Raw genomic sequence first — 24112 nt, forward strand, 5'->3', positions numbered from 1 at the left:
ACACCAGGGAGGGGAAATGGCTACTTGGGCCCAATTTGGATATTGCCACTTAGGGGTGTACTCAATTTTGTTGTCAGAGGCTTAGACATTAATGGCTGTGTGTTGTGTTATTTTGAGGGGACAGCATATTTACATTGTTATACAGGCTGTATACTCACTACTTTACATTGTAGCCAAGTGTCATTCCTTCAGTGTTGTCACATGAAAAGATATGCTAAAATATTTATTAAATGTGAGGGGTGTACTCACTTCTGTGATATACTCTATGTTGAGTTCCCATCTCTACTGGTTGTCATCTACAATATGCAGGACTACAGACTGAAATCTTAAGAAATTGCTATGCTTCTTTGGGACTCCATGTGGAAAGACAGACCTCAGGGCTTTCAGTGTTAGAAAAGAAAGTTTGATTTTATTCTGTATGGTGGCTTTAATGCTGGTGCATCATCTCCTCCCTAATCCTAATTGGTGCTGGGACTCACTGACTCAGTACAACAGTGTCTGTATGTGTTCTACACACATGGTAGCTGAAATCTTTGTTGTGTTACATAAGGCTGATGACATCTATTGTGAGTTTTTTCTGGAAATAAATCATTTCCGATTTCTCTCACCAAAATCCCCAGATTCCCATGTAATCCCTTTCATCATCAGGACCACAGGAAAGAAAGTCTAATTGACAAAAAATACCACTGTCAGTATGAATTCCCTGAAACCTTGGGGAAAGAGAAACTGTAGACTTGGAAATCTTATATGCACTTGAGGCCCTGCACAGACACAACCTGAGATAATCTTCAATGTGCATGTCAGGAACACATCTCCTTAGAGAAGCCATTCCACTAGGGGAAGGAGCCAGACTGTAGTTCCCAACGAATCTCTCCCACATAACCCATTGTCCATCTACATTCTCCAAACTGTCTTCTTCTTGACCATAAACCAGTCATCTCAAAGAGGCATAACTATCCATTTCGCCCACAATTCTCATGAAGATGCAGGTGGTTTATCTCCATTCCAATTAAGAAAGAATTTGTTGGGTCTTCATGCTCTCTGTACCTCCTCATCCTTGTATGCTTATCAGGATTCACACTGTACCAGGCTGGCTGTAAATTAAGAAAAACAACCTCTCTGCCTTTCTTACATTCCCATGTCTTCCATTCATTTTAAAAGCCTAACAGACTCCATTTTATCTCCTCTTCATTGACAACAATTCCCACTGTCCTTTAATCTCTGACTACAAGTCCCACTCTCCTTCAATCTCACGACATGCTGTACTTCACAATCTCATCTCCTGAAAGAAAGTAGGATCTTTTATTTTCTTTATCATAAAGTAGGACTGTCTTTGTTTTTTCGAATGCTGGACTGTTCCCAGACTGCTTTGTTCCGTTCTACTTTGAGATTGTTTGTTTGTTACAATACTCCAGCTAAAGGATCCATTTTCAACTCAATGCTTTTTTTCACTGGGCAGTTTCTACTATCTCGTTATCCTAACAGTTGCCCAAGCATCCACTGCCACAATCCATTAAGGCTCACTCGACAAGGGCTATTTCAGCATCAACCACCTTTCTGAAAGATGAGTGAGTGAGCTTACTACTCCATGATTTATGGGGGCCATGAAGAAGAGGAAAGGGCTACTTACCTGTAAATGTGTTTTTTTGAGTGGTCCTCCATGAAGTCAGACAACCCACCCTCCTCTCTGCTGGCTGCCATGCTATCTTGACTCCTGGCAGCAGCGGCCATGGGGAACTGCATGTCAGGCTTTTGTGCACCAGTGCATGTGCTCTGGCAGTGGGAGGAGATTAATGGTCTTTCTCCTAAGCTCTAGAACAGGGGTGTCTAACCTTTCACCTTCCCTGGGCCACATTAGAAGATGAAAATTTGGTTTGGGCCGCACACACATTTGGTTTGGGCCGCATGGGGGGGCAGCCCTAGCCATCCTCCGCAGCCCCGCTCCAAGCGCGCTTACCGGCAGCTGCGATCTCAGACAGCAGAGGCTGCCAGCTTCGACTCCGCGGGAGAGGGTCCACCTATTGATGGGGACGGCGCAATACAGTCATGCAGCCCCCCTGTCCCCTCCCCTCCCACTTCTTCCTTCCCTCTCTCCTCCTCTACTGTTGTGATGTGCCCTGGCCACATTCCGGCCGCAAGTGCCGGCAGTATAACTTGAAATTTTGGAATTTCTTTAAAAATAAAAAATTGCACTGGGCCGCATTACGAGCTGATCTGGGCCGCAGGTTGGACAAGCGTGCTCTAGAATATTCTGGAGATCTGCACATGCATGCTACACAACCCATATGTGTGACTTCACAGAGGACTACTCAAAGAACCATGTTTACAGGTAAGTAACCAGTTCCTATTTATAACACTTCTAAGACCCATACATAAAAATAGCAAATCCCCAAAATATCAAAGATAGTCTTAAAGTTGGTAGGGGTAAAAATGAAGGCATGTACATACACATACATGAATCCCCAAATCATATACTTATGCAAAAAGTGTAGGCTCAAATACTTAAAAATCTATAAAAAGTGAACTTTGGACAAATACTTAGAAGATAGTTATTGTGGGGTTTTTTGGGCTCTTGGGCCGTGTTCTGAAGGTTATTATTCCTAACGTTTTGCCAGTCTCTGTGGCCGGCATCTTCAGAGGACAGGAGTAGCACTTACAATAGGTGATCTTTATATCCATTGTTCCAAATTAGTAGTAAAAAAAATCTGCTCAAGGCTTGGACTTTCCAGCCTCTGAGAAGCTCAAATGTTGAAGACCACAAGATCTTGTGGGAAGCTTTGGAATTATTGAAAAAATAATTCATTTGCAAAAGGTACCAGCAGCTTTTAATGCCTTTTTTGGTCATTTCTTTTTATTCTTTGTTAGATTTGTATCCATAACATTTTTCCTATCATTACAGACCATCTTTGGGTGTTGTTTCCAGATGTTTGTATGGTGATTGCCTCAGAAATTGCAGTGGACATTGTAAAGCATGCTTTTATAACAAAATTCAATGACATCACAGCTGATGTAAGTATATAATTATTTTTTCAACTTATATACCATCCCGTAGTGCAGTTCATTCTCTGGGCAATGTACAGCAAAACATACAATTAAAAAATTAAATATAAACAATATACAAATCAACAGACAAATCAGTCAGTCAGTCAATCAGGCCACTGACTCGCTAACAAAATAATTAAGTTGACATTGACCATTGCAGTAAATGGATTGAATTGTCATCATTTAAATCTGAGAATTATTTGACCTAATCCAGTCTCTGCAGGGGGCAGAGGATTCCTGCAGTCGTTGAAATGTTATCTTCTTTTTCATGGTCTATGAATGCACACAAATGGGTTTCTTCTGCGCCTGCATAGAGGCTCTCTGAATCTTCTAGAGCTTCTACACATGTTTGCCAGGACATCCCATGTTCCACCTATGGCACAGAGTGCCTCAGCTCCTTTCTGCTACCACTGTAGTCACATCTTGGCAACACAGCTCAATTTGCTTTTTCAAGAAAAAAAAGAGAAAATATTTCATCAGTCAGACCTTCCCTCATTCTCTGTGAGTTTCTCAAAAAAGAGAGAGAATAAAAGTTTTACTTTACTTTCCCATCCGCCCCGTTTTGGCCACTATTTTCAGGCTCTTTCAAGTGGTGCATTTATTGTCAGAATAAGATATCTTTCTGAGGCACACCAAACTAACTCATGCTGGGCGCGCAAAAATCTAAATAAACCAGAATTGAAGTTCTGTCTCTGACAGCTCCGTTCTTTCTTCTGGGAGATATCCCTAAAACCAGCTTAAATTGCTGCTATGGAGCCCAACCCACCACCTCAAATGCTCGTTAGCAACTCACTGCCTATGCCGATAATCCTCTCACCCGACCCAGAGATTGATGCAACCTAAACCAAAGTCCAAGTTGGCCTCTAAGCCAAAGGCCTTGATGTAAACATTGAAATCAAACTCAAGCACCCCAATCACCACCGTAGTTCACACCTCTGACACCTCCCCCCCCCAAAAAAAAAGAAAGAAAGAAATCATAGATGCCTTCTGGCCATGAGCAAACTCCCTTCAGCTTCTCAGCCTGCGCATAAGACCAACTTGCCCTCTTCGATTCCAGAGGAGTATCAGCAAGAGACAGTCTGCCTATACTTGCTGTCTGGGGATGAAGATGTCCTTCTCTCCCCTGTCTGGAAATGTGCCATCCCTTCAATTCAGTCTCTTGACTGTGGAAATGCCTCGAATAAGGTCACTGATGCAGTCGGCACACACAAGCCCCAGATCTCTAGGATGCTCAGTCTCTGGCCATGTTTCTGATTCTGCCTCAGGAGATGCCGAACCATCACCACCTTGTAAGAGGTCTTTTAAGACCCACCATACTTTAGAGCAGCCTCTGTATGATACGGACATGCATACTCAACTCCAGATTTTCATGGTCCTGGATCCTTCCTACCAACACCTTTAACAGGTCCACCTTCATGACCACTCAACCTGCTATGAGTCTGAAGTTTACTACAGACATGAGCCCAAGCCTCGCCACTGTCCAGACTCTGGGCGCCACCAATACACTTACTGCTATTGCTCCAACTCCTCTTTGGTATCACCATTGCTACCTCAATACTGAACCTCTGGACCTGCCTTCAGAGGAAGACTGGCACGCTATCCTAACGGCATTGTTATTGACTCAAAATCATCATCACAAGAGGTCTCCTCCCTTTGACCCAGATGATTATCAACCTCTCCCAATGCCAAAACGGTCCCACCATATGGTCCCGGCACTGACACTAGTCCCCCAACCTCAGGTCACTCTCTCTCAAGTTCAGTCTTCATTCCAAGAGGATTGCACAACATACAGAGGGCCACCACTGGAGCCACTTGATACCATCCCGTTCCTAGCCTCAATGTGCAGGTAACCACTCTGTTCAACAACCAACCCTACATAGGTCAGATGGCGCCAAATGGAGATGTCTCCTGAGGAGGCCTGCCAACAATCATTAACATTGGGGCAGAGAAACTCTCTTCCATCTCCAGAGGAAATTTACCACCACCCCCAATCCAGGCCAAGTTTATCCTGCCCCTGATGCTAGTGCTTCCAATACGGAGACACTGGAAGATTCTCCTCCTGACATCCCCACATATGACGAAGATGTTGGTGAGGCCCATCCCTTTCAGAGGACTTTACATCCTACTCACAGCTAATTCTTCGTATAGACAAAGTCATCGACCTTGCTGTTGACCAACCCCAAACTAAGAAGTCAGAAAACGTCTATGAAGATATTAATCAGGACCATATACCTCCACTCCATCTTGACTTTATTCCTTTCCTACTCAAATTTATTAAAGAATTATAGAAGAAACCCTTTTCCATTCCACAGATTCTTAAAAGAGTTGAGAACATTTATAAAACACAGGGCAGTGGCACCACCTTTCTCTCCAAATGTCCCAAATTCAGTTATTGTGGATGCTACTCAAAGCTAGGAACCACTGCCTCTGCCTCCAATAACTGTGGAGGTAGAAAATTGGACCTTATTGGTCACCTTGTCTATTCCCTGGGCTCCTTTGTTTTGAGAGTAGTCAACTATATGGCAGTGATGGGAGCTTACCATCCCCACCTCTGGAATGAAGCCCTTCTGATTCTTCAGGCAGTTCCTAAGGACCACTGATCTCAAGACCTCTCTCTCCAACAAGAGGCTATGGTTCTCACACATGAGGATAGGATTGTGGCATGCCTTGTGGTGGATGCAGTGTCTAAACAGATGGCTACAGCTATAGCTCTAGACAGACATATATGGCTCAGGGTGGCAGGCATATTGGAAGATGCATGATCCAGGATCAAAGAGTTACCTTTTGACTGAGTCATCCTTTTCAACGAGAAAACTCATGAAATCCAATAACCTGGGGCCAATGGGGAAAATGCAGAGTCATACAACATGTAACATTATTCACAGCCCCCACAAAATTCTTGGTACCAGCCTTATCATTACCAACCCTACAGACTCCAGTGGATCGCCAGACTCCAGTGGATCGCCAGAGATCTTTCTTCTTTTAGCAGACTGCACTTGCGGCAGTCCATCAGCTGATCTGAGAAAAAAACAAAGTATAAGCTTTGACTTGCCAGTTCACCAGGTCCACCCGCACCCTTCAGTAACATCCACACTACCACATGTCTCACACCTTCCCTACAACATGGGCTTGGATCTCCTTGGATACCTGGGTCCTCACCATAATCAGTGTTGTGTATGTGATAGAATTTGGTCTCTACCCCCCACAGGACTCTTCAGGTTCATAGCTCCTTCCCCCACCTTGAAGGAGGAGGTACCCTCGTTACTAGAGAAAGAAGCTATCACCCTCATCGAGACTGCAGACAGGCCTTCTAGTTTTTATTCCCATTATTTCACAGTTCCCAAAAAAGATGGCAGGCTACAGCCTATTCTAGACCTCCGTCACCTCAACCTAAGCAGTTCTGCATGGTTACCTTGGACAGCATCATTCCCTTTCTCCAACAGGGCAACTGGTTTGCAGTCATAGATTTGAGTGGGTGGGGAGTGTTTGGGGAATTTTATGTGTGTGCATCTGTCTGGTCTCTGGGTGTCTGTGAATTTCGTTGTATGTGTATATACTTACAATGACAATAAATTATTATTATTATTATTATTATTATTATTATTATTATTATTATTATTATTATTATTATTATTATTATTATTATTATTATTATTATTATTATTATTGAGGGATGCCTATTCTCATGTAAGCATCTGACCAGACCATCTTAAATACCTCAGGTTTGCTCTCCTGGACTCCACATATTAATTCAAATCCCTTCCTTTCAGCTTGTTCACATCTCTGAGTATTTACAAAATGCCTTTCACCAGTAGCAGCATCACTATCTTCCCATACCCAGACAACTGGCTCCTCGTTGCATTATCTCGAGACAAAACACTCTGGGATGTCCAGCTCACTTTGTCCCTTTTGGCAGATCTGGGATTTCAGATCAGTCTTTCAAAATCAGTTCTCAAACCTTCTCAGGTGGTCACTTATATAGGAGCTGTGCCCGACTCCCACCAAACCCAAGTGTTCCTCCCAGAGGAATGGTGCATGAAGCTTCACATCTTCTTACACTTCTTCCAGCCACAGGCAGTTGTCGCAGCGCATCTGGCCCAAATTCTACTCGGCCTCATGGCCTCTGCCACTACAGTAACCCAACATGCCCGCCTGAAGATGCGGTACCTCTCATTTTTCAACACACTGACCAAACAACCCTCCAAACTACTAAGAGTTACAAAAAGGTTTGCATCACAGCTTACCTGGTGGAACAGTGCACACAACCTCTATGTTGGAAGAGCTTTCCGAACTCTCCACCTGAATATACAGGTCACCTCCGATTCCAGCCCCACGCATTGCAATTATGTCTGCATAAACAGCCTGTGGTCTCCTGCAGAAGCACAACTCCATATCAACCAACTAGAATTTCTCATGATCATCAAGGCGTTCCATGCATTCAAAAGCATTCTAGTAGGGCATGGTGTTCAGATGGCTACTGACAACTCCACAGCTGTATTGTACGTCAACAAGCAAGGTGAAACCCATTTGTTTTTGCTCCTGTACCTCGCCATCCAGTTGTGGGAATGGTGTTACACTTGCCACATATACCTGGTTGCGGTCCACAACTGCACAGATGGCAACGCTCTGGCGGATTGCCTTGGCAGACTCCACACACAGTCATGAGTGGTGTATGGATATAAAGTGTTTATCCTATGCTGCAAGCACAGCATATCAGTGGTGGGTGCTTTTGCCTCTCCTGCAGAAAATGTGCCTGTTACTGCTCCAGAACAGGGATTGCACTCAAATTGATAGGAGAAATCTATATGACTACATGGTCCCTGAGCCCTCTGTACCTCTTCCCTCCCACACCACTCCTCCAATGCACAATTATCAAGGTCTGACAGATCTACTCCAACACCATCCTCATTGTCTCCTGGTGGCCTCGGCGACCATGGCTCACAAGCCTTATGTTCCTGGCTTTCAGCTTCCTCCAGCTTCCGCCACTTTCTCACAGGGGTTGATTTAACAGATACAGTGGTGCCCCACATAGCGACGATAATCTGTTCCAGAAAAATCGTTGCTATGTGGATTCGTCGCCATGCGAAATAAAAAAAGCCCATAGGAATGCATTAAAACCCGTCTAATGTGTTCCTATGGGCAAAAAACTCACCGTTATGCAAAAATCCTCCATACAGCCGCCATTTTCACTGCTTGGTAAGCAAGGAATCGGCGTGAAAACACGGCGGGCAGCCTTGTTTTTAACCCGGCAGCCATTTTGGAGCCGCTGATCAGCTGTTAGGAAAACATCACTATGCGAAAATCAGTAAGCAAAACATCACAAAGCATTTTTTCCTATCTAAATCGTCGCAATGCGATCGCTTTTGTGATCGCAAAAACATAATCGCTATGCGGATTCGTCGTTAGACGGAGCGCCCATTAAGCGAGGCACCACTGTAAGGCTACTACATGGGACACACCTACATTTGCCACCCATTACAGACTAGATGTCCAGACCAGAGCTGATGTTGTATTTGGTCGAGTTGTCCTGGTTTCTATTTTACTGTGACAGCCCACCACCTCGTAAGTCAGCTTGCTAGTCAGCTGTTTATGTGTATTCACGGAGACCACAAAGAAGAAAGAGAGGTTACTTACCTGTAACTCTGGTTCTTTGAGCGGTCATCTGTGAATTCACATTTCCCGCCCCTCCTCCCCTCTGTCCGTCACATATGTCTTATGCTTCTTTGACAGTGGCAGACTATTCGCTGGGAACTGAGATACTCTGTGCTGCAGGTGGAACATGCATACCAGGAAGGAGGTTCTGGCAAACACGTGTAGAACCTCAAGAAGATTCCGAGAGCTTCTATGCCACCGAAGAAGAAACCCATTTGTGTGAATTCACACATGACCACTTGAAGAACCAGATTTACAGGTAAGTAAACCTCTCTTTCTTCTTTGTGGTCTCCGTGAATACACATAAACAGCTGACTAGCAAGCTGACTTACGAGGTGGTGGGCTGTCGCTTGTCCAGCTCCCGCCAACCTAGTGGTTCGAAAGCATGCAAATGCAAGTACATGAATAGGGACCACCTCGGTGGGAAGGTAACAGCGTTCTGTGCATAAGTCGCACTGGCCATGTGACCACGGAAGATTGTCTTCGGACAAAATGCTGGCTCTATGTCTTGGAAACGGGGATGAGCACCGCCCCCTAGAGTCGAACACGACTGGACAAAAATTGTCAAGGGGAACCTTTACCTTTACCTTTACATAATAATAAGCAGCAGTGAATAAAAAAGAAAGAAATCAAGGGTTGGATGGAGGGAAGGCCTGAATAAACAACCATGTTTTTAGTTGGGTTTTAAAGATGCCCAGCGTAGGGACCGCACGAATCTCCGGAGGGAGATTGTTCCAGAGGCGAGGAGCCACCGCCGAGAAGGCCCGGTTTCGTGTCTTCTCCTTCTGGGCCTCTCTCGGCGTCAGGCTCCTCAGCCTCAGCTCCTGACTCGCGCGGGTGATCGGGTAGACCCTGGTGGAAGGAGGCGTTCCACCAAATATCGAGGTCCTAAACCGTTTAGGGCCTTATATGTAAGCATTAGAACTTTGAAGTTGATGCGGAAACAGATGGGCAGCCAATGCAATGCGGCCAGCGTTGGAGAGATATGTTGGTATTTTCTCACTCTGGTAAGGAGCCTGGCCGCCGCATTCTGCACCAACTGAAGTTTCTGTGTCAGTCTCAAAGGCAGCCCCACATAGAGTGTGTTACAGTAGTCTAATCTAGAGATTACGAGCGCATGCACTAAGGTCGTGAGCGCCCCCGTGTCAAGATAGGGCCGCAGCCGGGCAATCCGCTAAAGATGCGAAAAAGCTGTGCCGACGCCACCTGGATTTCCATAGTGAGCGCCGGGTCCAAATATATGCCCAGGCTGCGGACTCCACTCTTGAGGGCCAAGGCGACCCCCCCAAACGTGAGAGAGTCACCGGAGCCGCCCACCACGGGGGCACCCACCCTCAGAACTTCCGTCTTATCCATGTTCAGCCTCAGCCCATTCTCCTGCATCCATTGCAGTACGGCCCCAAGTAGCGCTGAAGGGAAAGGACAGCATCACCTGCAGTTGGTGAAAAGGAGATGTAGAGCTGGGTGTCATCGGCATATTGATGACACAAAGCCCCACACCCCCTAATGACCCCACCCAGCGCCCTCATATAGATGTTAAACAGCATTGGGGAGATAATCAACCCCCGTGGAACCCCACAATTGAGACTCCACGGGGCCGAGACCCTCTCCCCAAGCTGTACTCTCTGGGGACAGTCGTCCAAGAAGGAGCGGAACCAGGCAAGTGCCAAGCCACCAATTCCCAACTCGGAGAGCCGCCCCAGGAGGATACCGTGGTCGACGGTATCAAAGGCCGCCGAGATGTCGAGGAGGACCAGCAGAGAGATTTTTCCCCTGTCGGCCTCCCTCAACAGGTTATCATACAGGGCGACCAATGCCGTCTCAGTACCATGACGCAGCATGAAGCCCGACTGGAACAGAAAAGAAGTAAGTATAGAAATACTACAAAGGATCAAACTAATACCACACTTAAAAACAGTAGACAGAAGCAACAACAAAAACACATTCAAAGCAGTAAGGCATAACAATCTAATTAAAAACTGAATTCAGGCAGACACTAAGGGAAAGCTTGCCTGAAAAGGTCTTTGGCTGCTTGCATTCAAGCTTGGAGATGAGTCCAGGAGCACCCCCAAGCTGCACACCTGTGTGTTCAGAGGGAGTTTAACCTCATCCAGCATGGGCTAGATCCCTTTTCCTTGATTTGACTTTTGACCAGGAGCATCTCTATCTTGTCTGGATTAAGTTTCAGTTTATTCACCTCCTTGCAGTCCATTAGTTATACCAGACAGTGATCTACAGCCAAAACTGCTTCATCTGATTTAGATGGAAAGGAGAGTTACAGTGGTGCGTCGACTTACGAACGTCCCTACTTACGACCATTTTGAGTTACGACCAGCTCCGGGTGCAAAATATTGCTTCAACTTGCGACCGGAGTTTCCACTTACGAACAGAAAAAGGCAGGGGGAAAAGGTGGGAAATTCAAATTTGTAACTGTAGGTGGCAACGAGGCTGCTTCTTTGTAGCTCTTTCGCCGCAGCAGTTGGAAAATGTGCGTCAGAGGAGGCTTGGGACTGCCTCCTTCTGCTTCTCAGTGAGTGTGTGTGTGCGTGTTTGCAGGGAGGCTTCGGGCTGCCTTGTAAGGTAAGGTGCTGTTTTCTGCTTTTTAAAAACTGTTCTGGGTGTTTTTGCAGTGTGGTTTTGAGCTGAGGGGGTTATGTTTCTGTACTGTGATGGGTCTTGGGGGGTTTCTTTGTTTTTTGGGGTTCCCCCATTTCCGATGGGTCTTTGAGGTTTTTTGTTACTTTTTGGAGTGTTTTTTCCCATTTCCAATGGGTCTTGGGGGTTTGTTTGTTTATTGTGGTTCCCCCCATTTCCAATGGGTCTTGGGTTTTTTTGTTGCTTTTTGGAGTGTTTTCCCCATTTCCGATGGGTCTTGGGGGGTGTTTCTTTTTTGGTTTCCCTTCCCATTTCTAATGGGTTTTGGGGGTTGGTTGCTTTTGGGGGGTTCCCCATTTCTGATGGGCTTTGTTTGTTTGCTTCCCCCCCATTTCCGATGGGTCTTGGGGTTTTTTGTTGCTTTTTGGAGTGTTTTTTTCCATTTCCGATGGGTCTTGGGGATTTGTTTGTTTTTTGGTTTTTCCCCCCATTTCTGATGGGTCTTGGGTTTGATTGCTGGGGGGGGTTCCCCATTTCCGATGCGTCTTGAGAGGGTTTTTTTGCTTCCCCTCCATTTCCGATGGGTCTTAGGGGGTTTGTTTGCTTTGGGGGGGGGTTCCCCATTTCCAATGGGTCCTGCATGCTTCCCTTGCTTTTTCTTTTGTTTTCTTTGCATTTCCGATCTGCTCCATTTGTTTTCTGTGCATTTCCAATGGGTCTTGCATGCTTCATTGCTTTTCTTCCCCCCGCCCCTTTGGCCAGAAGGGATTAATCTCATTTCCAGTGAGTCTTGCAGTGATATATTTTTTGTGTGTGTGATTTTTTTTTTCCCTTCGGCCGGAACAGATTAGTTGGAGTTCAATGCATTCTTATGGGAAATTGGTGCTTCGACTTACGACCATTTCAAGTTATGTCCATCTTTTGGAACAGATTATGGTCATAAGTTGTGGCACAACTGTAGACTGCAGTGACATCTGTGTACTGGTGATACCAAACCCCCAAACTCTCGGCAACCTGTTACAGCAATTTCATATAGATGTTAAATAACATAGGAGACAAGACATAATTCTGAGAAACCCCACAGTTTTCAAACAAGATTCCCCAGTGTCGCCTTCGGCGTCCTCTCCTCCAGGGAGAACCGGAGCCACTGTAGTAGAACAATGCCTCAGGGTTGCATCCCAGAGATCCAGGCCAGAAGGATACCATGGTTGATTGTACTGGAAGCTGCTGAGAGGTCAAACACAATCAACAGGGACCCACTCCCCCTCTCCAGTTCCTAGTGTACGTTATCCATCAAGGCTTCCAAAGTAGTCTCTGTCCCATAACCAGGCCTGAAGCCAGATTGATCTAAATAATCCATCTCATCCAGGAACCCTGAAGCTTAGAACCCACAACCTACTCTACCTTGCCCAAGAATGGAACATTAGAAACTAAATGATAATTATCCAATACTGTGGGATCAATGGAGTTTGTCAACAACCCCTTACTAAGTTTGAAAGTTACATCCACAACTATAACATCCAAGTCAGAGCAGATCTGAGCAATTTTGCCTGCAATGTTGCCTGCAATGTGTTGTATAAATTCCTCAATGTAAGCTACAGTGTGGTCTACATTCTCTTCCTGTGAACCAGCATATAATAGACACTATTTGAAAGAGCTCTGCTGGATGACTCTGTCCAGATGCAGTGGGGACAAAATCATAACTTCTTCACTGCCACTGCTGCTATAGCTTTCCAGTATGTCCTATCTCATGTTTGGTCAGATTGACTGCACTACAGTAGTTTCCATCTCACATGTTTTATCACCAACAGCTCTCCAATAAACCTGGGTAATTTAACTCTACTTCATAGAAGGCAACACTTAGGAACAATAATGTCAACAGCCCTGACTATTTACCCTTTCCAAAGATCAACCAGGGTTTCAACAGAATTGCCTGCTGAGGTGACGGGGAACTCCCCAGGAGCCATCATGAAACCATTTGGAGCCATCAGCTTTCTGGGGTGGAAAATCTTAATCGGTCCCAAACCCCCATAGAGGCTCTGAGATTTAGTGAGTCTCAACCCACCAGATAACGATCAATTAAACAATTAAGCTGCCGAGAGTTCCTCCATGCCCAGATCACCAACATCTACCTGAGTACAGAAAAACAGGTCTAAAGTGTGTCCTGCAGGGGACAGATAGCATTTGGGATAGGCCCATGGTTGTCATGGAGGACATGAAGTCCTGAACCACTCCTGACAAAGCTGCCCCAGCATGGATTTTACCCAACACCACCCACTGAGACCAGCTCAGCTAGCTCATGAAGAGAGACTGTTGAGCAGCAGCTGGGATATTAATAGCACAGTATTTATAGTGTGGTATGAATATTGTATGATTTTGCTGTTCATCCTGCATCAAACATGAAATTATACTTGGGTTTGTTTTGGGGGAATGTAATCCTTTACTAAATTATAAATTGATGTTCTGTTACCAATTTACTTGGACCCATAAGCACTATGTAATTAGAACTGTGCCTGAATGTTGATGATCTGGGTTTTTTTAACAAGAAAAGAAGTGAATTAGTCATTTTCCTTCATCATGTGTATGCACATGTAGAGTAGGAAGCATGGCCAATATAGGAGGATCATTTGGTTTAATACAGTGTTACATTAGCAACAGAGTATGTGTGGAAACCAGTTTTATAAATGTAGTTAATAAGCTTCTCAAAGCAAAAGGTATTTATACCTGCTGTATATTTGGATGAGGACTAAAAATAATTGGAAATATCAGCCTACTGCATTTGTTTCAAGGCTAGACAGGATATCCTATTAGATATCCTGTTAACAAGTGTAAACTGGTGGCACTGTTAAAAGAGAAAGTCAGAGACCTGGAGCTTTGAGTAGCCACACTCAAGGCTATAAGGGAAGATGAAGTCTACATTGATATAACTCTTGAGCAGCAGCAGCTGTCAGAGGGGGCACTGCTGATGGAAGAAAAACAAAGCATTACAGTGGAGGAAAATGCTGTAGAGGCTACAAACATAGTGGAGGAACCACCATGGAAAAGAACCACAGTTAGAAACAAAAGAAGAAGACACTCTTCCTCAGTGGAGCTATAAAACCACTTTCAGTTACTTGAAGAAGATTCAGTTGGACAGCATGCAGAGGAGACCACACAGGAAGACATGAGTAGGGCTGAAGCACAGCAGAATATAGTCATTGAACCCACACCCTACAAAAATAAGAAGAGGAGAATAGTTGTAGTAGGAGACTCCTTACTACATGGAATTGAGACTGAAATTTGCCAGGACAATCCAGGGACTCGCCAGATATGCTGTCTCCCTGGAGGACAGATAAGGGATGTGATGGAAGGATTGCCATCACTCATAAAACCTAAGATACATATCCCTTTCTTCTTGTCCATGTGGGAACAAATGACACAGCCAAGAGGAGCTACTGAGAAATCACATCTGACTTTGAAGCTCTGGGAAAGAAACTCAAGGACTTTGGGGCCCAGATAGTTTTTTTTTTCTTCCATCCTACCAGTGCTCGGAAGAGGAATCGAAAGAGAAAGGAAGGAAGATCCTCTGGGTGAATAACTGGCTATGAAGGTGCTGTCAATGAGAGGGATTTGGTTTTTGGGACCACAGGCTAAGCTTCCTGAAAGAAGGATGGCTAACAAGAGACGGCTTGTATCTAAGAAGGACTGGGAAGAATGTATTTGCCCACAGCATGGAGAACTTCATCAGGACGGCTTTAAACTGAATTTGGAAGGGAGAGGGAGACTCAAGCACAGAGTAAAGGGTAGATGAAGCTTACACACAATAAGAGGAATGGACTAAAATGATCAAAAGGGCAACAATTATAACATTAACCGTAATAATCACAATAATAAACATAACAATAATCATAATAATCATCATCACAGGATTCATAACAATGTATGAAAACAAACAGGCCACAAATCACACGCACTCCAGTGTCTGTATACAAATGCCAGGAGTATGGGAAACAAACAAGAAGAACTAGAAATTTTAATTCAGGAGGGTAAGTATGACTTGATAGGAATAATTGAAACTTGGTGGGATGACTCCCATGACTGGAATATCGCAACTGAGAGATATAAACTGATAAAAAAGAACAGAAAGGGAGGTGGAGTTGCAGTATATGTCGAAAATATGCATTCCTGCACAGCAATACAGGAGTAGGAGAGTGGCTGTCCCATCAAGAGCATCTGGATCAATCTAGTTGGGGCAAAAAACAAAAGGAACTTGGTAGTTGGAGTCTACTACCGACCGCCCAACCAAAGAGAGGAGGTGGACCAAACTTTTGAAAAGCAAATTGCACGGTTTTACAAAGAGACACAATGTAGTAGTGATGGGAGATTTCAATTATCCAGATGTATTTTGGGGGGATTTGGCAAATTCTGCCAAGGATGACCCTTCCAAGAAATTCCTGACTTGTGTGGCTGATAATTCTCTCCTACAAAAAGTGGGACGGGAAAACTAGAGGATTTGCTATATTTGACTTAATTCTGACCAACAGAGATGACTTGGTGGGGGAAGTGGCAGTAAGGAGAATTCTAGGCAAGAGTGACCATGTCCTTCTAGAATTCTTGATTTCAAAGCTAGTTTTAATAATCTCAGAACAAGGATAAGTAAGGTCCTATGGCAGGAGATGCTAACTATGGAGATGGAAAAATGATAACAGATGACAAAGAAAAGGTAGAGGTGTTAAATTCCTATTTTGGTTTAGTCTTTCCCATAAGACAGACTATGAACTTCCAAACAGATTGGATGTGCAAATGGGGTGGAGGGCAGGATTTCAGCTGGAGATAGATAAAGAAATAGTCAAGGAATACCTTACCACCTTGAATAAGTTCAACTCTCCAAGGCCGGATGAACTGCATCCAAGAGTACTGAAGGAACTGGCTGAAGAACTCTCAGAACCACTATCCATTATTTTCTTGAAAGCAGTCATTGTGCACACATCTAGAAAGTAATGCAGTAATAACTAGAAGCCAACACAGGTTTGTCAAGAACAAACCCTGCCAAAGTAATTTGATCTCATTTTTTGATCAAGTCACCTCCCTGATATGGGGACGTGGTGGTGCTGCGGGTTAAACCGCAGAAGCCTCTGTGCTGCAGGGTCAGAAGACCAGCAGGTATAAGATCGAATCCATGTGACGGAGTGAGCTCCCGTCGCTTGTCCCAGCTCCTGCCAACCTACCAGTTTGAAAGCATGGAAAAATGCGAGTAGATAAATAAGTACCACCTTGGTGGGAAGGTAACGGCCTTCCGTGTCTAGTTGCACTGGCCACATGACCACGGCAACTGTCTTCGGACAAACGCTGGCTCTATGGATTGGAAACGGGGATGAGCACCGTGCCCTAGAGTCAGATACAACTGGAGGGAATGCTGTACATGTAGTATATCTTGACTTCAGCAAAGCTTTTGACAAAGTGCCCCATGATCAACTGATTAGCATGCTAACTATATGTTGGCTAGATAGATCAAGTGTCAGGTGGATACATAATTGGCTACAGATTCATACTCAGAGGATGATGATTAACGTGTCCTTCTCTAACTGGGAGGAGGTAACTAGTGGGATACCCCAAGGTTCAGTCCTGGGCCCCGGTGCTCTTCATTATTTTTATTAATGACTTGAATGAGGGAGTGCAGGGAATGCTTGCCAAATTTGCTGATTATACCAAATTTGGTGGAATACCCTAGAGGACAGAAACAAAATTCAAAATGACCTTGATAGGACAGAACACTGTCCTATCAACAGGGATAGCAACAGAATGAAATTCAACAGGGATAAGTGCAAAGTACTGCACCTCAGAAAAAGAAACCAATTGCACAGTTACAAGATGGGGGATATTTGGCTCAGCAAAACTACGAACGAGAAGGATCTTGGAATTGTCATAGATCACAAGCTGAATATGAGCCAGCATTGTGATGTGGCTACAGAAAAGGCAAATACTAATTTTAGGCTGCATTAATAGAAGTATAGTTTCCAAATCCCGTGAGGTGCTAATTCCTGTCTATTCATTACTGGCTAGGCCTCACCTTGAGGATTGTGTCCAATTCTGGACACCACATTTCAAGAAGGATGCTAACAAATTGGAACACATTCAGAGGAGGATGACAAGGATGATCAGGGGGCTGGAAACCAAGGCTTATGAGGAAAGGCTGAAAGAATTGGGCATATGTAGCCTTGAGAAAAGAAGACTGAGGGTGATATGATAGCACTTTTGAAATATTTAAAAGGCTGTCATACAGGGGAGGGGCAAGATCTGTTCTCCATCATCCCAAAGTGCAGGATATGCAACAATGGGCTCAAGTTAAAGCAGGCCAGATATCAGTTGAATATCAGGAAAAGCAGTACGACAGTGGAACCAGTTACCTCGGGAGTTGGTGAGGCATTCAAGAGAAACATAGATAATCACCTGGCAGCTATGCTTTGATTTTATTCCTGCATTGAGCAGGGGGTTGGACTTGATGGGCTTGTGTTCCCCTTCCAGCTTCACTTTTCTATGATTCTATGATCTTTCATTTTCCCCATACATTTTGAAAACCAGCAGCATTATTTGAAGGTGCAAATGCTGCTCGAGAACTAAGATTTCTCTCCTCAACACAAATGCGTAACTTCTTTATTTTAAACTAGTGCCCAAGTGACTTTCTTGCTTTTCCACCCAATTTTAATATTCTTTGAAATAAGTAGTATACTTTGAAAATACAGGCTTTGTAGCAGCTTCATTTATTTGCCAACCAGGGGGCCAGCTAACCCCATAGGAGATGACAAAAGCATTCAACATGCTAGTCAAGAAAAAAGAGGTTCTTAATCATTAGGTATAGAAATGTGTGTCTATTTTCAGAGCGAAGTCAATTTAAATCCTTGTCACTGCCAACAAGAAAATTTAAGTTTTGTATGATACCACTGAGATACCAGCCTGAAATTTGGATCAACTGGTTACAAGACATGTATCCTCAAGTGTGAATTTTTTGAAAACTTTAAAAAAAATCCGTTTTCCCAAAAACTCAGATTTTAAATTGGTTTAAATGTGTAAATTTTTTTGAAAATATATAATTGCATCATGCTGCACATCAAATGAAAGCTATCATAGGTATCTTTTAAATGACATTTGAAGTTATGGTGGCTAGTGAATTTTATCATTTTTTTGCAATTTTGAAAATGCAATATCTCAGAAACGGGTGAACCAAAAAATCTGAGAAAAAATATTTTTAAACATCTCATGGTAAGGTACAAATGAACCAAATCCTTGACATCAAGTTCCAAAATGGATTTTTCATTGGTTGATTTGACCCATATGAGCTTGTTGCTGGTATTGATTTTAATAATAATCAATAATTTTGTGTGTTGCTTTGACTCAGGTCTACAGTGAATACAGAGCAAGCCTTGCATTTGACCTTGTTAGCAGTCGACAGAAGAATGTAAGTAGTAAAATATAAGTAGTCTGTTTTTACACCAATTAGTGCTGGTATTTAGAATGTGGAGCATATTTGTTTATAACATTTCCACGTTTTAAGTAAGTCTTACTTTGCTCTTTTGTGTAGAGAATGAAAAGAATGTATTCAGGTTTAATTACAATAGGACCTCCTTATCCATGGGATCAGTATCCACTAATTCACTTAACCACATGGAAAAAACTAAGTTGTAGTTATCAAAACTGACCACTAGAGGGAACCAAACATTATGCTATATAGGCAAACTGCTACAATTTTATATTCGCGAAGGCTACAATTTTGCCTAATCTCCCAGCAGCTTCCTGTATGTTCCAGAGCATCATCATTGTAAAACTTAGAACTGGATTGACTGACGAGGCAGAAGTGTTGTTGACCTAAACCAAACTGCCACCAGGGATCGGTTTCCTACCTCTTGCCCTTCCTCAGCACTCCTGGGGAAACAAGGAAATGCATTCTTAATTGTCTTTGAAGAAGAAAACCCACAGAGCCATTGTGATTGTGTGTATGTGTGTGTGTGTGTGAGAGAGAGAGAGAGAGAGAGAAAGAAAGAAAGAAAGAAAGAAAGAAAGAAAGAAAGAAAGAAAGAAAGAAAGAGAAAGGGGTGACAAAGATGGTTATCTTCAATCTTCAGCATGTAGAGGAATGAGAGAAGATTTTAACTCTCCTTACTCATAGAGGTACCATCAAGATAAAAATTACAAGTATAGTGGAGTCTTGGGTCCAACAGACTGCTAGCTGTAATATATGCTTTTCAGTATCTACGGGGAACCAATCACCTGCAGATATGGGGGGCTTCTGCAGATTAATCTGAATTCTGCAGATTAATCTAAATTCTGCATTAAAAGCAATTTGATATCTTTCTTAAAACATACTTGCAAATATATTTATTTGAAGCAACCAAGCCTTTGCTGCTATAATGTGAGCTGACTTGATCCTCCTTTAAGTAAATTTAAATTGCATTTATTGCACAAACATATACTTGCTTATGAGGATAGTTTTGCCAATGCAAAGGAAATATTTGTCAGACAACATTTAGAGGTACTCTGTGCAATCTCTCCTACAAGCCACACCTAAAGACAGACCTATAGGGCAGATTACAGAAGCCTGTATATTTATAGATGACAAAAGTTTTCTAGATTTTTCAGAGCTGATATTATCCCAGTAAAGAGTTAATACCAGGATGAAATCAGATAACCATTGACAAGCATTTCAAAATTCATCTGGGTATCTTAAGTACAAGTATTTTCCTTGTTGCAATAATTCCAGGCAACTTCCAAACTTATTCATTTTTCAAGCTTTATTTATCCACATTGCTTCGCTGTTTCGTAAGAATAACATGAAATCCAATAATATCGAAATATTGTAGGCCCCTTCCAATATTTTTTACAAATATAAACAAGACATTCCCTGTCTGTGGCTTCACTCTAAAATAGGAATGGGCAACTGTGACATTTACTGTTGTGGCCCCTACTTGTTTTTCCCTCTCAGAGGCTCACATCGTGTTTTCTTCTCGCTGCCACCAGTGGATTACTTCAATCCACAATTTAAATGCTGTATGTCAGAACACTTGTCTTGTGAACAGAAACATAACTTATTTATTGAAGTGAAGCAGATTGAATAATAACAGAAGTTTCTCAGATACACAGTATACATAAGCAATTCATCAACAGTTCTCTCAGTACATACTTCTTTTCTCTTGCAATACAATTACCATCTTCTCTACCTATTTTCCTAATCAACTCTATCTCTCTGATTAATCCTATCTATCTCAGTATATGTTCCCTCTCTCTCTAACCAGCCATATCTCTATCAGTATCTCATCCCAATCTCTATCTGACTCTCTCTCTATCTGCCTCATATATTCATTGACTCTGCCCCTCCAGTTCTCTCATAGGCTCATGCAAATAACCTTTTAAGCTTAAGTGGTAGGAGTGAAAGGGCCAGTCGCCACAGCAACTTTGAGGGATTTAAGGGCCAGTATTCTGTCCATGGAGTCCCTGACTGGGGGTGGGCGGGGGCGTCCCACCAAAAATACCTCAAACTAAGAAGAATGAAACTGGAAGCAGCCAGAAATCAGCTTCCACTTTTGGTTGTGGGGTGTGAAATATATGTGAAACCCTGCAACCTATTTAAAAGGCAGATTTCACCTCCTGGATGCTTCCAGGAATGACAGCCCATCATTTTTTTCCAGAGGCAGATCAGGACTAGATAAATAGCATCGAGGCTCATCATTTTTGTTGCACTGCAATCTAAAATAAGGACAGAGGGCTGAATTAGAAAGGACTACTATTATCTAACATACTAGTCCTTTCTAATTCATATGTGATTATCTTTAGTGGAACTTGTTCTGTTGCTTTTATTTCTTACTTAAATTGGGTTCATTTATTTTCCCCTAGGCATACACAGACTACAGTGATTCTGTTTCAAGAAGAATGGGCTTTATTCCTCTCCCTTTAGCAGTTTTAGTAAGTAATTTCTTTGTTATACCTGTGAAAACTGGTGAAAAAATTTACAAAAGTGTAAAATATTTAAATGAGTGTTTAAAGGTTTGGAATCATCATCATAGAACTATACCGCTGGAAGGGACCCTATGGATCATCGAGTCTAGCTACTTTCAAGGAAGCACTGTGGGGAATTAAACTCCCAACCTCTGGCTCTGCAGCCAGATATCTAAACTACTGAGCTATCCAGCAGTTCTAGTATCTTTGTAGAGAGAAAAATATGTGACTCAAACACAGAATATACAGTCTACGCAATACAGTGCTAGGTAAAAGTGACATGAATTTACAGTATTTAACTAGTTTTCAGAAGTGAGATGTCTTTGTGGACTTTAGGGCACAAATTTTTTAAGCTGCTTAATATTGTTCTCAATTTAATCTCACCTGAGGATCGTGATCTGAGAATAAGGAAATTGAATACCGTATTTTTTGGTCCATAAGATGCACTTTACCCCCCAAAAAAGTGGGGGGAAGTGTGTGTCTTATGGAGCAAATACACTTCTGCAAGGGCTCCCTCTGATGTCAGGGGAAAGCCCTTGGAGACCTCCTGGGGGTCTGATCACGGTGGCAGGGCACCCCCAGGAGGTCTCCGATGGCTTTCTCCAAGCCATCAGAGACCTCCTGGGTTTCCCCCGCCACCACAGTCAGACCCCCAGGAGGTCTCCAAGGGTTTTCCCCCGACATCGGAGGGAGCCCTTGCAAACCTCCAAAGGCAAAAAGGCAGGGGGAAAGGATGGGAGATTCTAATCTCCCATCCTTTCCCCCTGCCTTTTTGCCTTTGCGGTGGTGGGGGACCCCCAGGAGGTCTCCGATGGCTTCCTCCAAGCCATCAGAGACCTCCTGGGGGTCCCCTGCCACCACAATAAAACCCCCAGGAGGTCTCCAAGGGTTTTCCCCCGACATCGGAGGGAGCCTTGCAGACCTCCGAAGGCAAAAGGGCAGGGGAAAAGGACGGGAGATTCGAATTTCCTGTCCTTTCCCCCTGCCTTTTTCCCTTCGCGGCGGCGAGGAATCCCCACGAGGTCTCTGATGGCTTCCTCCAAGAAAGATTCGATGTACCATATTTTTTGCTCCATAATTGGGTGCGTCTTATAGTCAGGTACGTCTTGTGGAGCAAAAAATACGGTATTCCATAAAGTTGGCACTAAAATGGTTAAAAGCAGAACCTCATAGAATTGTGCTTATAAAGAACACAGGTGCCAGGATCCTGGTGCAGAAAAGCATAGAGGGGAGCATTCTAAACTAAGCAGCTGTTGCACTCCCCTGTTCCATGATATAATTTGCAAAGAGGCATGTGGGAGCTATTGTGATAGGTGGAAACCACAATGATGTACAGTAATTTATAGATTTTTATCTGAAGAAGCTCCACTCTGGGCCAGTGTAGATGTAACTGTATGATTCATTTTATTATGTTTAAGAGACCGCATGTTTCTCACTCTTGGCCTTAACTAGCCTCACATGTAAATCCTTCCACTCTTTGTCCACCTTACTTTGATACTTGCCTTAACGAAAACTGTCTCTTACCAAAGTGTTGCTAGCCACCTTCATACAGTGGGCTTTGTGATCCTGGGCTGATACCTCAGGGCACTGAGGAACATTTGTGTATGAAAAAAGGAAGGGCTATACAGACCCCAGTCCACTTTTAAGAGTAATATAATGCTGAAAACCATAGTTAACTATAGAAATACATGCTAAATATCACAAATAAATTTCAGTGCTTAAAACCATTTTTATTCTTCCTTGATACTGCTTATTCCTTTCTTTGTAAATTTTGTTAGAGTATCTCCCTACCCTTTTAACAAATGTTTCTCCCTGCAGCTTATCAGAGTTGTTACAAGTTCAGTAAAAGTACAAGGAGTCTTGTCTTATACCTGTGTTGTCCTCTTCTATTGTGGGTAAGTGCAAACCAAACCTAATCTATGCAAACTTTACCTCAGTTTATGCTAATAATTAACATGTAAAATTATATAGAAGAATAAACCCAGGATTTTGACGTTATTTTGAAATTGACAAGATACATTTCTGGGTCAAGGTGGCAATGAGAAACTTTCCCCCACCTGTTAGGTTTCTCAAAGAGAGATACACTGTATTTTACATTAGCACTTGCATCTAAAAATATTTTTCTGAAGGAGATATTGATCATTATTGATCTAACATTGAAATAAGCCTGGTTAGGATTATAGCCTTGTCTCATTTCGAATGTATGGCTTGGATCTAGATTTAATCAAGGTTTCAAAAAGATCTTGTAACATATAGATAGAAATGAGCTACATCTTCATATATTTACACAGAACCACTGTCTGTTCGATGCCAAATTTAAATATGGCAGTGCTGTATTTATACAGCATAGTATGTAGATATTTCTTTTCTCTTGAAATATTTGTTTTGGGTTATCAAGTAAATAATCAGCATGTCCTCAGTGCCTCTAAATAATGCTCAGTTTTGCACTACTGCTTTCAACATGTTAAAAATTCTTCAGGCATAATGTTCAGGTGCTCAAATCTGGGGAATTAATGGCTCATTTCATTATAGAACTTCCTTTAATTTTAATTTTTTTTCTTACTAGTAAGTACAGTGGTGCCTCGCTTAGCGATTGCCTCGTTTAACGATGTATTCGCTTAGCGATGAGGTTTTTGGAGCAATTTTGCACTCCGTTTGGCGATGTTCCCTATGGAGAAAATTCGCATAGCGAAGTTCGGGACCTTGCCTCACTTAGCAATGACAGCTTTAGATCCCCTGTTTCGCTTAGCGATGTTCCGTTTTCACTATTTTTAAAGTGTCTTAAAAGGTTGAAAAATGGTTTTAAATGCTTGGGATCATTAGTGCACCTTCTAAAACCTTTGCAAACTTAATTTGG

General features: G+C 43.0%; 1 protein-coding gene across 5 annotated transcripts in view; it reads left to right on the forward strand.

Moving 5' to 3' along the window:
• The window catches only part of TAPT1 (transmembrane anterior posterior transformation 1), a 165451-nt gene that overhangs the window by 126012 nt on the left and 15327 nt on the right, over positions 1 to 24112 (forward strand). For all 5 annotated transcript variants that reach the window (XM_020806576.3, XM_020806574.3, XM_020806575.3 and 2 more), the window contains 4 exons: positions 2900 to 3009; positions 18665 to 18724; positions 21154 to 21222; positions 23074 to 23150. In XM_020806576.3, coding sequence (XP_020662235.2) covers positions 2900 to 3009; positions 18665 to 18724; positions 21154 to 21222; positions 23074 to 23150 — 316 coding nt within the window. The remainder of the gene's footprint in view (positions 1 to 2899; positions 3010 to 18664; positions 18725 to 21153; positions 21223 to 23073; positions 23151 to 24112) is intronic.

The sequence above is a fragment of the Pogona vitticeps genome, chromosome 5, assembly GCF_051106095.1.
Source record: "Pogona vitticeps strain Pit_001003342236 chromosome 5, PviZW2.1, whole genome shotgun sequence".
Taxonomy (NCBI): Eukaryota; Metazoa; Chordata; class Lepidosauria; order Squamata; family Agamidae; genus Pogona; species Pogona vitticeps.